Source organism: Cololabis saira, chromosome 5 (assembly GCF_033807715.1).
Source record: "Cololabis saira isolate AMF1-May2022 chromosome 5, fColSai1.1, whole genome shotgun sequence".
In the NCBI taxonomy this organism is placed as follows: Eukaryota; Metazoa; Chordata; class Actinopteri; order Beloniformes; family Belonidae; genus Cololabis; species Cololabis saira.
Window position 1 is genome coordinate 31,381,514 of NC_084591.1, and position 16,465 is coordinate 31,397,978.

Below are 16,465 nucleotides of genomic sequence, written 5' to 3' on the forward strand. Positions count from 1 at the left end.
CTTTTGTTCAGACAAGGATCCGAGGTCTTACCTTCAAACTTTTCTGACAGTTTCGGCAGAACTTCCGCCTTCCTCAGAGAGTGTCACGTGATGGAATCTCTATGGCCTCCATGATCCAGCGCTGGTGTCTGTTTTCTTCGGTGCGGATGACTCTGGCTTTGTCCCAGACTTATGGGTCTCTTGCAGTGCCTTTTTTCTTTTATTGCTCTTGTAGGTATTTTTCCCGTAAATCACAGGAGGCGTGACCGACCTGTCAAATCTGACAGGTCGGTCACGCCCTCATAGTCACAACAGCTGATAAAACGTGTCACATTCCATCACGTGACACTCTGAAGAAGGCGGAAGTTCTGCCGAAACTGTCAGAAATGTTTGAAGGTAATACTTCGGATCCTTGTCTGAACAAAAGAAAACCACAAAGCTATCAACCTGAAGACATAATGAAGACAATACAACTAAACCAGGGGTCGGCAACCCGCGGCTCTAGAGCCGCATGCGGCTCTTTAGCGCCGCCCTAGTGGCTCCTGGAGCTTTTTTAAAAATGTTTGACCCTTTTTTTTTTCTTTTTTTTCCTTTTTTTCTTCTTTTTTTCTTCCTTTTTCCTTTTTAAATCTCGATATTTCGATTTTTTTCTCAAAAATCTGAATTTTTTCTAAAATTTTTGACTTTTTTCTCAAAATTTTGACTTTTTTCTCGACATTTCGACTTTTCTCGACATTTCGACTTTTTCTCAATATTTTGATTTCTTTCTCGACATTCCGACTTTTGTCTCAAGATTGTAATTCAACCTTAATCTCGACATTTCAAATTTTTTCGCGAAATTTCAACTTTTTTCTCAACATTTCGACTTTTTTCTCGAATTGCATAATGAAAAAATAAATCTTCCCCCAGTTCTAACTAATATAGAAACATGCAGCATGTGTTGCCTTCATTCTAAGGCTGATACAAGACTTTTCATTTTTTGCGGCTCCAGACATATTTGTTTTTTGTGTTTTTGGTCCAATATGGTTATTTCAACCTTTTGGGTTGCCGACCCCTGAACTAAACTGATAGTGAAATTTATACTGTTATTCATTTTAAATGTTTTTTCTTTTTTATTTCATACTCAGTGGATTAAATAGCTGTCGATGACATACTCGTGCACTTTCAGAGAGTGGCACCCTCTGGTGTACATATGTTGTCTCATTTTTGAAAATAACTGATTTGTTGCAATGGGCTTGATCGCTGGAGTGGACAATTCGTGAGAACCTGCATAACTTAAAACATAAAAAATCACATGCATCTGAGAGCCTCTAGAAAATATGTCCACATTTATGTGAAATTTTAATTTGCTGAAAAAAAACTGTAAATAGTTTCATCAAAAGATATAAATAGTTTATTAATGTTGTGACAAAAGATCTGATTTTCCCAGCAGCCAAAAGAAATGCCAGTGGCATCAACTTTCCTCAGATCTGGTCCCTGACCCCAAAATGAGATTTCTAACATTATCTGATATTTGTCCATAAAATCCCAGGAATGCATGAAATTGTATTGCAAGGTTTTGTTTTTCTCTTCTTTCCAATCAAAGGTATTTCAACTGAACAGAGTTGGTGTTAAACCAAATGGAGCTGGAGCATGCACATCCCAGTGCCCCCTGAGCTCTCCGTCATTTGATCTGTGATGAAAGGATGCAACAGCATCAGCAGCTCTCTTGTTTGACATTAAATGTAAGAAGAAACCAGTTAAATCAGATTTCCTTTTTTGTGTTTCTTCAGCAATGCCGCTGGGAGTCATCACCGTCCCCGGAGACAGTGACCTGGAGACGTGCCGCCTGCACATCGAACGTCTGCAGGACGACGTCGACCAGGTCCGTCAAACACACGACACTGAAGTTCAGAAGAAAGAGAAGAACAAAGGGAGTTCCCTGAAGTTGATATGTTTTAAGACATCTGTATTTCACTGGCCGTAGGAAGAATAAGTCTACACCATGATCTCATTTCCTGTTACCGTCAAATTGGATAACCTGCTGAGCCTCCACTCTAAAATAGCACTAATCAATAGATCGCTGAAGTAAAGAGGGCACTTTTCCTCTCCAGTGTTTCCCCCGCCTCTGGGTGCTCGTTTATAAAAGTGTGTGTAGGATTCTAACTCACAGTTTATTTATGCCCAAAAGCTGAAAATAGCATTCGCTAAAAATGAATCAAATGTATAAAAGCATCATCATGCACACCTGCAAGCATTGTCCTCATCTGGAAGTTTGCATAAGTGCTTTTGCTGCATATCCCGCCCTCAACACACCCACCTTCTTCCATAAATGATCAGTGCTTATTGTTGGCCTGTTCTCCCACACTGCAATCGACTGTGATGACCCCAGACCTAAGGATAGCATTCATATCAAACCCAAAAGGGGCTTTAGGCAAGCAGTGTCACATTATATAAGCTATTGTTAATCAGAACAAACACATACTTGTTGGCTAATTACTGCTGGAAAGAGCCGGTTGCCACAAACCCGAAGGTGACTAACAGATGGTTCCAGTGGGCCGATCTGACGGACTGCTGAAAGTAAAGGAAGATGATGATGCTGATGAATCTGATGGATGCTGTGGAAATTTACATTTTTTCAGCCAATATAATGTCACATCCCCAGATTCAGACTCTTCTTCAAATGTTATTAGAATAAAACAAATTTAAAATCAAGTACAATCTGTAAATTATCAACTTCAGCTTTTAGGAACAAATGAACCCAAAATGTTCCTTGAGAGAAGCTTCTCAACATAGACATTTGACGTCACAACGAAGGAAAATCCTTTTTTTTCACAGGAAGAGTGTCTTAGGTTCATGTCCACATTTGTACAACCTGCACAAACATCTCCCTGCTGTGAGGCTGCACTGACACGAGGTTCTGTTTCTGAATATGGATGTGTCTGCGAGAACCTCATGGACATTTTATTTTCATCGATGTATGGAATTTTTTCACCTCCTAGTGCAATACTTGACTATTTATTGATTATAATTTGATTTTCACCTGATCAAAAAAGCTAAAGGCCACATTTTATCGAGGCTACATATATTTGAGCATCCTGGTTCTTCTCAGATCTGCATAGATCAGAAAAATATGTTACCCTCTGTAGTGATTCAATGGGAAGCTCCTTTTAATAGATTTGTTTCATGAATTGCATTTGAGAAAATGAAAGCTGCACATCAGATTTGGGCTGAATGGCCTTTAGACACAGAAGACCCAGCCATCACCTTGACGTTTAGAGCAAAATTACAGTAGGTTCTTGTGCTTTGGCTTTAACACGCTTCACTCTTGTCCAGCTGTCGCAGATTCCTGACACCCACTGCCTAGGATAGATTCAATTTGAACCAAAAGCACTTGTTAGCACTTGTGAGGGCTAAAGCTGATAAAAGACTCCCTAGAGCAGGACCTGTAGTTCACCTGAGTCCAGTTTTGACGTTTCCTCTCTGTTTTCCAGCAGGATGGTGATGACATGAAAGAGGAAAGCTTTTCTTCACAAAAACTGTCCACAAAGTGGTGTTTCCTTGACTGTAAGTCTGCAACTATCACACAGCACCCGAGCCCAGAGTCCAGACAACCAGAGACCCTAACTAACCCCAGATGCCGTCTCTGTTTTCAGGTACGACTGCGGATCGCTTCTACAGGATTGACCGCGCTCAGGTACGACTACAGAGTCTTTCCCCACATCGTCACAGCCTGCTAATCAAATGCATCATGAATTTGGGGTTGACCCCACAAAACACCATTATCAGTTGCAGTTTGTGAGCAAAACCAGAGGTCTCGAGACAAAAATGAATGGATGAATGAACGAATGAATGAATGAATGAATGAATGAATGAATGAATGAATGAATGAATGAATGAATGAAGTTTATTCAGTCATGACAACACAAAAACAACACAACACCAAAAAACATTGTGCACAGCAAACATTTCACACAAAACCAATAATCATGTGTTGAACAATAACTGAAAAGGCATAGGCTGAAGCAAACTGCTTATAAAAGCCTATCCTATATTACCAACCTTCTTTTTGTGGCTAAAGACCTCCAGAAAACCAAAAAGAGAATTGAAAAAAACCTCTGTATTGAGTCAGGGAGCATTTTTGATTTTGCTCGGAACATAATTTGCATAATTTTATAATAAAACAACATGAGAATTTAGAAAAAGTGGATCTGTGTGAGCGTAGTAATCAGCCTTACTGATGTTTGTTTTGTCTTCTGCAGGAACACCTGAACTACGTGACGGAGATCTCTCAGGAGGAGCTCTACATCCTGGACCCAGAGCTGGTGATTAAAGAGACGGTGGGAACCTCCCCCAGCATGCCCGACCTGGTGGACTCAGAGGAGCAGCAGGGACAGTTCTCCTTCCCTTGCACCCCGTCCTCCTCCCCCACCTCCTCCAACAGGTGAGAGGCAGTCACTTTATTAAAGTCTTTTTAAAATACATACATAAAAAACAGGAATTTCTGTTAGATTGCAATGAAACAATGCTCTCAATCCAATTCAATTTGATTTATATAGCATCTATTACAACAGAAGTTTGTCTGTAGGCACTTTCATGAGACCCAGAACATGACCCCCGAGCAATTATTACATAAACAATGGCAGGTAAAAACCTTAAGCCAAACAGTGGCAAGAAAAATTCTCCTTTAGGGGGGAAGAAACCTTGAGCAGGACCTGGATCATAACCCCCTTAGGATCCTGCCAAAGGCCAGCTGGGCAGAGCTGGGAAAAAGAGATCAGACAGAGACCATGAAGAACAGAGAAAAGAGAGACACAGACACAATGGCTACACTGCAAAAACTCAAAATCTTAACAAGAATATTTGTCTTATTTCTAGTTAAAGTGTCTAATTTTTAGTCAGAAAAATCTCATTACACTTAAAACAAGACTCATCACTGGAAAAAACAACCATTTTCACCTGTTTCAGGTAGATTTTTACTTAAAATAAGTAGAAAAATCTGCCAGTTGAACAAGACTTTTTTGCTTGTAATGAAAAGATAAATCTTGTCCCACTGGCAGATTTTTCTACTTATTTCAAGTGAAAATTGACTTGAAACAGGTGAAAATGATCAAATAACAAGTTATTTTTCTGGTAATGACTCTTGTTTTAAGTATAATGAGATTTCTTGACTTGACTTCTTTGACCCCGGTCAACCCAATAACTTCTGCATCGTGTATATGATAAGATAAAGCCTGAGCGCTCCCAGAAGCACGCAATCAAATAGATGAAGACCGGACTGTTTCTTTCCCTCAAACACTCACATCTCCTCTGTTTTCCATTCATTGCTTTTTATTTTATCCATTTATTTATTCAAATAAGCATCGTGGTCACGTGTCACATGTGGACATGTACCGGCTGCAGCTCATAATTCCTCCGTCACATATCAGCGCCATAAACTCAGAGTTGTGTTACGTTAAGAGGAATGTTGCTTCTGTGGGGGATTTCACTTGTGCTTACAAGTTAGTTTTCGTAATGCGTCATGCAAAGGTGACCCTAAACAAAATTCTCTGATGCAAGGAACATATAATAAGTGCTGATCACATGACTTTTGTGGCGTTGATGCTGTGACTGAGACGGCAGCTGTCATGCCTGTGCAGCTGCACGCTGGCATGTCACGCTGACGCTGACATGCTGCAGGAATCGCAGCAAATCAGCTGAGATGGACAGGTGGGGGTTAATGGTGGGAGGGGTTTATCTGCAACAATCACTGATGAGATTAGCTCATGCTGTTTGTTCGACGTACAGTTTCCATGGAGCTGTTCGCCTCAACCTCCATGACTTCATGGCTCTAGTCTTCTGGGCCGTACAGTCCCCTAAGTGTGGACTGTTTTGAGTTATCGACAAAGAACAAGATGGACTGGCGTTACGTGCTGCTGATGAATTACCTCTGTCTGTCTGTTCATGTGTCTGTCTGTCTGTCTGTCTGTCTGAGTCAGGGTGAGAGACTTTCACAGGAAGAGGATTTCCAGCGACAGTTCAGTGACAGATGCATTAAGTCAAAGCTCCTCTAAAACCCCCCTCTGCAGGTAGCAGCTCACACACACTCTCTCACACACACAGACAACCCTCGCACACACCGAGGCTTGTTGTTTCTCCATGCAGAAAGTTGTATCTGACAAGATAACCACAGTGGAGAAAACTCTGAGATCCAGTATTCTGTCACATGGCAGGAAAATCTGTTAAAAACAACAGTGTAAAAAAGATACTCCTTAATATTATTAATACATTATGTGCATATCACGCCATACATATACAGTACAGAACAAAGGTTTGGACACACTTCCCCATTTGTTTGAATGAGAAGGTGTGTCCAAACTTTTGGTCTGTACTGTATATAAATTGAAAAAATCATAATAATAATTGATTAGATTTACAGGACTGTCTCAAAAAATTTGAATATTGTGATTTTCTGTAATGCATATACAAAAATGTCATACATTCTGGATTCATTACAAATCAACTGAAATATTGCAAGCCTTTTATTATTTTAATATTGCTGATCATGGTTTACAACTTAAGAAAACTCAAATATCCTATCTAAAAAAATGTGAATATTCTGGGAATCTTAATCTTAAACTGTAAGCCATAATCAGCAATATTAAAATAATGAAAGGCTTGCAATATTTCAGTTGATTTGTAATGAATCCAGAATGTATGACATTTTTGTTTTTTTAATTGCATTACAGAAAATAAAGAACTTTATCACAATATTGTAATTTTCTGAGACAGTCCTGTATATAGTGCTTTTCCTGACACTCAGAGAGAGAGAGAGAAAAGTCCCAAAATGCCAGGATACAGGCTTTCTTTGCATTGTAACCAGATGAGCAGCGTTGACTGGCACCACCGGTAATGTTCCTGCCTGGTCATGTAGAGCGCCTCCTGCTGGTGAAACCTCCACACATGAACCGTCTGCATCCGTCCTGATAGTCCTGGTTGCAGCTTGTTGTCTGCGTCATGTCTGATGTGTGACTTTTGTGATGCATGAAGCTGCTGCTGACTCTGTCATCTGTCCATCTGCTGTTTCCTGTTCATAATCTGAAGAAGAGGAGCAAAGATTATCAATGTCCATCGCTCCAACACGACTGTGGCTGATTTCAGACCCATCATTAGGTAGGACTCCATACTGTCACCGTGTCAGCTGCTGCTGTCTGCTGTCTTTTGTTTCCATGATGCTTTTCATATCTTTATTTTCTCCTTCACTTACATAAAAAGAAGAAGAGGGAGTAGCTCTGTCTAAGATTAGATTTGAGACAATCACTTGGTTTTAGTTTGAAGCTTGAGCCTCTGATGTTTCTAGATCCAACATATTTAAATAGGATAATTAATCTGTGCTGGTGGCATTCAGAGAGAATTATTGTGTCAGAGTGAGTGAAAGGTTTTATTTCTGAAGCACATGCAGGTTAGCAGGAGATGGTGAGCCTGGGAAGTGTAACTGTGAACGTGGGAAATATCAGAGTTAAGTTTAAGCATTGGAAATCAGGCTATGCAAGGATGGGCTTTTCTAGCATCACATCGTGATTGGTGTGCAGCTCTTCTAAAGCCTTTTTTCACACATCTCAGAAACATCGCCAGAATGTTTTTGAGATGTTCTTGGAAAGAAATGACGGCAGCATTGGCTTTAGACTGCCCGTTTTTGATTTTGCAGCCAGTTCCTGAGTAAAATTCCTGAGTAAAATGGAATATTGTTATTATTATTAGTGACGATTAGTAAAAGCTGATGTTTGAGAGCATTTACAACAGGCCTGAAATGCAGCAGTGGGTGCATATAAACTGACAAGATGAAAAAATGAAAGTATCTTGGCTTCATACTGTCAGTGATTAAGTAAAAGTGAAATTAAACATACAACACTGGGTTTTTTATCATTTTCTGTACCGTCCCAACTCCTATGATTTGAGGTTTCAAAGTTAAATATGAACATGTGAGACCTGCTGTTTGGAACCCTGATATCATTTCCTTGGTGGTTTTCTCTTTCTTTTTCTTGTGTGACTTTTTCAAACTTTCTTTTGTTTCTGTTTGTTTCTCCCACCACTACCAGAACCTCCACTGCTACCTCACAGGACCCTGAAAAAGGTAAACACCAGTTTCTGAAAGCAAATCTGCATCTGTACGATATACGATAGTTTGTCCTCCAGTACCACTGTCCTGCGTGTTTAAGGCGTTTCTCTGGGCAGAGATGCCTGATTTAAATGAACCAGGGAAACGTGCAACTCCTGCAGGACAGCGGTGCTTGAGAACTGGAACAGGAACTGGAACTGGACCTGCGCTTCTCTCCTCTGAATCTTCAGCGTTGTGATTCATTACAAAGTGTATCCAGCAGAGGGTGCTGATAAGACGGTTTTTAAGTGTACAGAGTTCACATGTGAGGGGTCCTCATCAGCACGACTAAGCTGCTCATAACACACGCTGTTTCTCTTCAGATGCAGAGCTGATCAACTGCATCAAGAATGAGGATTTGAACAGGGTGAGCCCACAAATATGTCTGAAAATATTCCACATATTTTTTTCTGGATGTCTTTGCAAACCAACACTGCAGTATTTTAAACCTTTTAGAACTTTTACTTTATTCACTTGACGCTCCAGAGCCAGGCGTGGGGGTCGGCAAGGGAACTCTGGTCTCCATTTCACCTCTCCGTCCTGCGTCGTCTTTATTTTCACATCATGTGTCCTGTAGCATTTCCACCCCTGAATCAGAAGACGTGTATTACATAAGATTCAGATTCAGAATACTTTATTAGTCCCAAAAGGGCAATTAATTTCTATGGTCGGCCTGTCCATAGCAACAAAACACAATACTACAAACAGCCAATATCCACAATCATATCAGCAACAACAACGACCACAACCAGTGACAGCACAGCAGAGCAGGATGCAAAATACTTCATGGTTCACAGTTTACAATAGTTCATGGCAAGATAACTTCAAGATTCATTCAGCAAATTGTGCATTTAGCAACCTTATGGCAGCTGGGATAAAAGAATTTGCATAGCAGGTTGTTTTCCGCACCGGCACATAATTAGTGTAAGTAGTACAAGTTCTTGGAAGTAGCAACAGATAACAAAACGTTTGACAGGAATTATTTTCCAAAGGCAAATATAGAAGGGAGCAGCCAAAACAAACAAAAGAGGGCAAGATGTTGAAACCAGTTACAGTACGCTGCAGGCTCTTGTAGTGTGATCCATCCATCCATCCATCGCCCCAGGCTTCCCTCTCCCCGGCCTCCTCCTCCAGCTCTGGGGGGGATACCGAGGCGTTCCCAGGCCGGCCCAGAGATATAATCTCTCTGTGGGGTTGGAAACAGAAAAAAAAACAGTAAGCCACGTGGTGGCTGGAGTCCAGATCTGTATCCTGTCCCTCTGGCGTTCAGCCGTGAGCAGAAGGATTCTTTACCGTCTGGACTGGTTCTGTTTCTTGTGTGAAAACGTAGTAACATCACTGGATCATGTTCCATTTCTGCAGTATTCATGGGAGACTCAGTTTCAGTGTCATCAGCCAACAACTGATAGGACTTTTATAGAAGAGGATATCACTTTTAAAGACATTTCAACACATTATGAGCGTTGCACATCATTTAACACCGTTGCTTTTGTGTCATTTCAGTTTAACTTAGTAGTTTGACATGGGGCTCAGTTACCTGTGTGCTTGCTTTCACAGCAGCTCTGAACAAAAGCATTGTAATGCTTTCATTAGACCTCTGATCTTGTTTTGCTGTGTTTCTGTGCAGCTGAAGGAGCTCCACCAGCAGGGCGCCAACATCCTGCTGCAGGACGAAGACGGCTACACCCTGCTGCATCACGCCGTGGAGGCCGGCAGCAAGGACATCGTCAAGTACCTTATCGAAAACGGTGAGCGTCTCAAGGAGCAGTCCTCTCTCAGGAAGAGGGCGTATCACATATTCTGGTGCTGTAAAACACAGAAACAAGATCTGCTCAGTGCAAGAGCTGCCCTTACATTTACAAGATGAAGAAAGAGAATTACGCCAGGTTGTTGGGTCAGTAAACTTTCGCTTGTGAAGACAAGAGTGTCAAGAGTTAGTAAATGCATCAGTAGGATGCTGCATCCTCAGAGTTTGTGTGTGAAAACCGTCACCTGAGACTACACTGCAAAAACTCAATATTTGTCTTATTTCTAGTTAAATTGTCTCATTTTTAGTCAAAAAATCTCATTACACTTAAAACAAGAGTCATTACCAGAAAAATAACTTATTTGACAATGTTCACCTGTTTCAAGTAAATTTTCACTTGAAATAAGTAGAAAAATCTGCCAGTGGGACAAGATTTATCTTCTTATTAAAAGCAAAAAAATCTTGTTCCACTGGCAGATTTTTCTACTTATTTTAAATGAAAATTTACTTGAAACAGGTGAAAATTGTCAAATAACAAGTTATTTTTCTGGTAATGACTCTTGTTTTAAGTGTAATTATATCTTTGGACTAAAAATGAGACATTTTAACTAGAAATAAGACAAATATTCCTGGTAAGATTTTGAGTTTTTGCTGTGTAAGGAAGAATGGGTTGTGTTTCACTTTTTGTGCCAAACCCGATTAAAGAGTTGGCGATTCGTTCATTAAAGTATTACTGAATTTTTGCAGCGTACTTCCACATGAGTGCAGTTCTTTTTAAAAACAGTCTTAAAGTGAAAGCCGTCCACAGCCACAGTAATGTTTCAACCACGTTTCAGAGAGGATGTCGGTCCACACCGTACACGGATGTCACAGTTCATCCAACAGCATCATCCACCAGGACACAGTTTTTCAAGTGGTGGTCCAGGGTTAATCTGGACCTCCCAGGCATCGGTTCCTTCTGGTTTTATATAAATGTTTAATGCATGGCTGGGAACGCTGCAGTATCATTAAATGCAGACTTTGGCTGTATAACAGCTGATAGCAAAGACGCTGAAGTCAGTGGATCTTTGGGTTTGGTCTCCATGTTGTGGTTCCACTGCTGCTCAGGAGGTTTTTGCTAGAGGGATGTGAATACCAGGTGGAACTGTGGCAGAGGCTTCAAGCCTAAAATAAAACCACACTCGTGTGGATTTGGCCTAGCCCTGTCCTCGTCCCCGACTCCCTGACTCTCCGTCCTCCACATCACCACTAAACTCTACCACTTCCCTGTGGCCATCCACAGTGGGGGTTCCTGGGACGTCCACGTCTTCACCGACCGCTGACGTTCTCTGTGGAAGGAGATTGTGCTGAGAAAAGCAGGGGCTGCTGTGTGAAGAGTGATAGTCAAAGTTTGCGCCCAGGCTTCCTGTTTATATTTAATGCAACTTCCCTTTCTCTGCCTCGGAAATAGATTATTTTTAAATTGTCATCTCTGTATCTAGTTCTCTGTGAATAATTGGGTAGAAGAGGCCAGAAACATCAGCATAACCAGCGAGTCTCGCTCTGTGACTTTAGATATGTGTTCAGCATAAGGACATGAAATGTAGTTCAATAAAAGTCACGCCAGGATTTTCAGCCCCCCCCCCAAAATGCTATTAAATCTTCCACAGTATGCCACGGAGACGTGCAGGAATAACGCAGCGTCTGATTGGAGTCTGTGGATAAATGGTGCAGACATGTAGATATGCTGGCTCGCAGTGTGAGTTTTCAGGAGCCGTGAATGCTGCTCTGTTCAGACTCGCACAGAAGACGTGACGAGACACACACACACTCTCTGACTCTAATGAAAGCCCGCTGGGTGCCCTGTTAATCACTTTAGTGATGATTGATTAGTCTGAACTTTGTGTGCAGCTTTATCAGTGATATTTCAAGCAGGGACAGATGGATAACACGAGGAAGAGAGTCATAGTCAGTAAAGGTACTAAGTGTCTTTTTTTAATAAGTGTTTTTTATTTTATCTGTGCAAGATGTAACACAAGCAATATTACAAACTGCAGAAAACTGCAATAAAACGTGGCCTCAGTGATGGGGCCCGGCGGACGGCAGCAAAGCCTAGTTCTCACGGGTGTTACTCCGACTCTCACTGTGCACCGATAGATGTGAGAACAAAGAAGAAAAATAACAACACCAAATCTGTCTGAAAGAGAAGAAACATGTATAAAACCTACACAGGAAGAAATGGGTAAATACTGAAAATGTAGAGGGAAATAAATAGCATAAATTCCAGGGAGCACAAGACGAAAGGATTAAATCTTTGAAGCAGAACAGAGAACTTTAGTACACATTAAAATGTTTTATTTTCACTTGAAGGGATATTTTGTTACTGTTACGGAGCCCACCGTGGCGCTGACGGAGCTCTGTCGCACATCATCAGCTCCTAAAGTAGTTCAGAGCGCTCCTGCTGAGGCAGCGCAGATGATCAGACGAGTGATGACGGAGGAGAAAATGAGAGAGTGACCGAGGAACAGACCGAACAAAAGAAATTCTTGTAAGAGTGTTGTAAAAGCTACTGAACCTCCAGCGCCTTCGAGGGGGCCCAGAGCGCTGAAAGTTAGAAAAGTGACTCGCCGCTGCTTCTCGGCAGTAGACTGGTGGAAAAGCTGCATTTAAGGGAAGCTTTTAAAAACATATTCTTAGTCTTCTTCACATATATTAGTTAATTTCTTTTTGTTTATATTTAAAATTATATTTTATTTATTTATTTATATTATATTAAGTTGCTCTTTTTTTCTTCACATTAAAAATATGACATTTTATATACGTGCCCCTTGTCTTTCTACATTTATTTTCTCTGAATTCTTTTTTCTTTTTCTTATCTGAATGTTTTTCCCTGTTTTTCCTGTATTTGCTTTTGTTTTTGACGGCATCTCGTGACTTCTCCGGTTGACCTTTATGAACTGTGAACTCAGCGTCAGGACTTTATAAGGGCCCGAGCACTGACAGTGCGAAGGCCCTATTGTATCTGTAGGAATTTTTTTCCTCGTTTTTTTTTTTTTTCCTTCTTCTGACAAAAGGAGGGCCTTTTTCCCCCCTAAACGTGCCCCAAAAGTCACCAAATTTTGCACGCAAGCCAGGCCTGGCGAAACATTTGATATTTAATGGTTTGCATTAATGGGCGTGGCCTAACGGCTCAACAGGGCCCCCTAGAAAACTTCGTGCCTCAAGCCCCACAATATGGTTTGACGCACATGCACGAAAATCGATACACACCTGTATCATGTCACAACTTAAAGAAAAGTCGCAATTTATGCCATTTCGTCGGCCGCTTCTTCGCCCGAACCGTAACGTGCACCCAGGTGTGTTATACATCAAAATGTGCGTCTCCATCCTGCGACAACACGCATTACTTTTCTCATTCAAAAGCGTTACCGTGACGACGCTAGACGCCAAAAAGCACGCCCCACTTCTTCTGATTGGTCCATATTTGATAGTTCCTATTTTCTGCCATAACTTTTGAATGGGTTGACATAAAGAGTCGTGGGTGGTGTCATCGGACTTGGTTTTGAGTCCTTGACCTTCATTGGCATTAATTAACCCCGCCCCTTCTTCTGATTGGTCGATATCTGATAGTTCCTACTTTCTGCCATAACAGAATGGTTTGATATAGAGAGTCGTGGGTGGTATCATCCGCTAAATATCCAGGCCTGAAGAATCTACATGCAAGTCATACAAGCGCTTCCACTGCAGCCTGAACGTGCACAAGAGTGTGAGGGCCCATTCATCGCTGCTTGCAGCTTTAATTTAACATTGTTCCTGCTTCACATCAAACAACCGCCCAAACCAAGATGACAGTCCCTGCCCTCGCAGTCTCTCTGTGCACGTGTAGTTACAAAGGTGTACATTAAGATATGTTCTCCTCTCCAGTAAGTTAATGTGACCCAAACAGGAAGTTCTCTTCTATCTCATGTCTAAAATTCCTGTTTATTTCAAAGTTTGAACTTTGAATTATTCAAATTAAAAGTTAATGAAAAGTTCAGTTTTCATTGAAACATGTTTTAGGCTTTTAACGGAAGTCTGACGACACGGTTGAAACACTGTTGGAAGTTCTTCATCACTGCTTTTTTTCATCTGAACAACTCGGTCAGACACTTTTAAAGTGTCGTATTTATGCTAAAGTGACAAACGTACGCAGGCGACTCATTACCATGTCTGTTCTGGCAGTAGTCTCATCACAGAAGTGAATTTGTGCAACTGCTTGACGAGTTCTTTGTCTTGTTGCTTTCAGTGCCCACGTCTCATCTGGACGTCGCAGAGAAAGCGATGTGAGTTCCTTTTTGTCCAGTTTTCAGTCAAACTGAAGTTTATTTTGCTGCTAAATGAAGACCAAATGCTCGAAAGACAAGCTATGATTTGTTTTTCAGAGGTGAGACGGCTCTTCATAAAGCTGCTACCTTCTGTCAGAGGAGCATCTGCCACTTCCTGGTGGACGCTGGAGCGTCTCTCATGAAGACGGACCTGCAGGTAGATGAGAGCTCACCTGCATCACACACACACTCCAGCTTCCCTTCAGTCAGCACATTTATCTCTCCAAACCTGAGTAGGAGTCGAATGACCACCTTCACCTGATCGTTTGAAAACCTTTAATAAGAGAAGCCTTTTTTCCATGTTGTGGTGGAATAGACAGCACTGTTGTAGAGCTGGAGAAATATTTAGAGAAAGTGATTAAAGACGTTTATTTTTTTTAAAAAAGGGTTAGAGTATGCAAAAAATATCCAAAAGATTTTAGAATTTTGCAAATTTAAAAATAAAGAAAAAGAGTGACTTCAACAGGAGCTTTTTCAAAAACAGCAAAAAGAGTTTTTGCATCCTGAACCCAGTCCGGGAGCTGGTTCCTCAGGAAAGGAGCCTGGCGAGTAAAAGCTCTGCCTCGCCGTCTAATTCTGGAAACTCCGGTGACCACAAGCAGACCTGCAGTCTGAGGAGGAAGAGTTTATTGTGGGGTGGCGGGGAGCAGCAATCCATCAAGGGATTTGTATGTGATAGGAAGGGTTTAGAGCCACTGAAAAGGGCTGAAAGAGGAGAAATGTGATCTCCTCTGCGGTGCCAGACTGCTAGTATCGCGCAGCAGTCGTCCAGCCTGGACGTGATGAATGCTTGGACCAGTTTTCCAGCATCACCTTGAGGGCTGGTGATTTTGGTAATAATCCTGGGAAGGAATATTAAACACAAGGACCAGGAAGCTCCTGAGGGAAGTTTCGGCTCAGGGAAACATTTTGTGAGCGTTGCTCCTCAGGGGCAGCATCCTGCAGGGGTTCGTGTGTGGTTCTCAGGCGCAGTGACGGCCACCAGCCCGATCCGTGCCACCACACTTTAAATGGATCCCCAGAAGTATTTGACCCACTTCTATAAAGTGATTAATGTAGTGTGTCAGTGAGAAACGAAGCACCGCAGGATCCCCCGGCCTTGCTCCGACACACACAAAGGCTGCAGCTCACCGTCGCCATGGTGAAGCCAGTGGTAACAGGAAGCAGCCCATAATCCTAGTTTTTTTTTCTTCTCCTCTCCACGAATGAAAAGAGTTCATGTGTTATTTGGTGTCCAGAGTTGGTGCCGAGCCAACTTTGCTGCGGGGGCTTCAGACAAGCTGAGAGGCTTCCCTCGTTTTATTTCTCACACTGTCTGTCCATCCGTCTGTCCACACGGACCGTCAGCGTTTCTGGAATAACCTTTAGTAACATCCAACTGGTCTTTTTCTTTCTCAGTAGTTCATATTGTACTGAAGTACATGTGTGTTTATTGCAGCTTTAGGTGAAGCGCTGCTGGAGATCATGTTTATGTCATAAGTACACTTAAACAATCCAATGACATTTAATCCATTTTTTAATAAATCAAATCCCAAACTGGAGAACAGTGATAGTTTCATCACTGCTTTCTTCATCTGAACAAACAAACAAAAACCACACACAATATTAAAGACAAAGCCAGAAGTCGAGGGTGAGGGTGATGGTTGGTAAAAAACATCTTTGCTGTTTTATTACAGGTGAAAGTGACGTTTTTGTTGACGTAATACCTACATTACAGGTTACAGGTCACATCAAACTGTTTGATCAACTAATATGTTTTTTGTTTTTTTTATTTTACCTTTATTTTACCAGGTTAGTCCCATTGAGATCGAGGATTTATCTTTTTCAAGGGAGACCTGACCAAAAATGGCAGCTTTAAAAGTTACAGACAAAACAACATCAACAACAACAGAAATAGAAGGACAATGCAAGATAGTTCACAAAACAGTGCCAGTAAATAAGTTATAATACTTAAAAACAGAGTCATTTAAAAATGTATTTGTAAGAGCTTTAAAATCAGACAATGAGACTAAAGTGTTCAGCTCCAGCTGTGTTTAGCTGTGTTGCAGACGTGTGAATCAAAGTAAAGAACTCACTGATGAGTAGCTAAAAAAAGTCCCGGTATGGATTTCTTTCTCTTCATTCACATAGAAACATACAAGGGTTTTCTATTAATTACTGTATTGGACTGCTTTGAATTCAATTGTTCTATAAACAGATCAATAAATTGATCGGGGAGAGATGCATCCTCTTTCACATCTAGAAGCACTGCTGGTGTTTTTGTTGACATCTACAGTCCCG

The 16,465-nt window shown here is 41.3% G+C and overlaps 1 protein-coding gene across 3 annotated transcripts in view; it reads left to right on the forward strand.

Moving 5' to 3' along the window:
* Positions 1 to 16,465, forward strand: part of dgkzb (diacylglycerol kinase, zeta b) — a 77,601-nt gene that overhangs the window by 59,971 nt on the left and 1,165 nt on the right. For 2 of the 3 annotated variants that reach the window (XM_061721555.1, XM_061721554.1), the window contains exons 22-32: positions 1,752 to 1,843; positions 3,453 to 3,525; positions 3,615 to 3,655; positions 4,221 to 4,402; positions 5,937 to 6,026; positions 7,042 to 7,110; positions 8,037 to 8,071; positions 8,419 to 8,462; positions 9,723 to 9,843; positions 14,107 to 14,143; positions 14,243 to 14,342. In XM_061721555.1, the coding sequence (XP_061577539.1) occupies positions 1,752 to 1,843; positions 3,453 to 3,525; positions 3,615 to 3,655; positions 4,221 to 4,402; positions 5,937 to 6,026; positions 7,042 to 7,110; positions 8,037 to 8,071; positions 8,419 to 8,462; positions 9,723 to 9,843; positions 14,107 to 14,143; positions 14,243 to 14,342 (884 nt within the window). The remainder of the gene's footprint in view (positions 1 to 1,751; positions 1,844 to 3,452; positions 3,526 to 3,614; positions 3,656 to 4,220; positions 4,403 to 5,936; positions 6,027 to 7,041; positions 7,111 to 8,036; positions 8,072 to 8,418; positions 8,463 to 9,722; positions 9,844 to 14,106; positions 14,144 to 14,242; positions 14,343 to 16,465) is intronic. The other variant, XM_061721556.1, reaches the window with a different exon arrangement.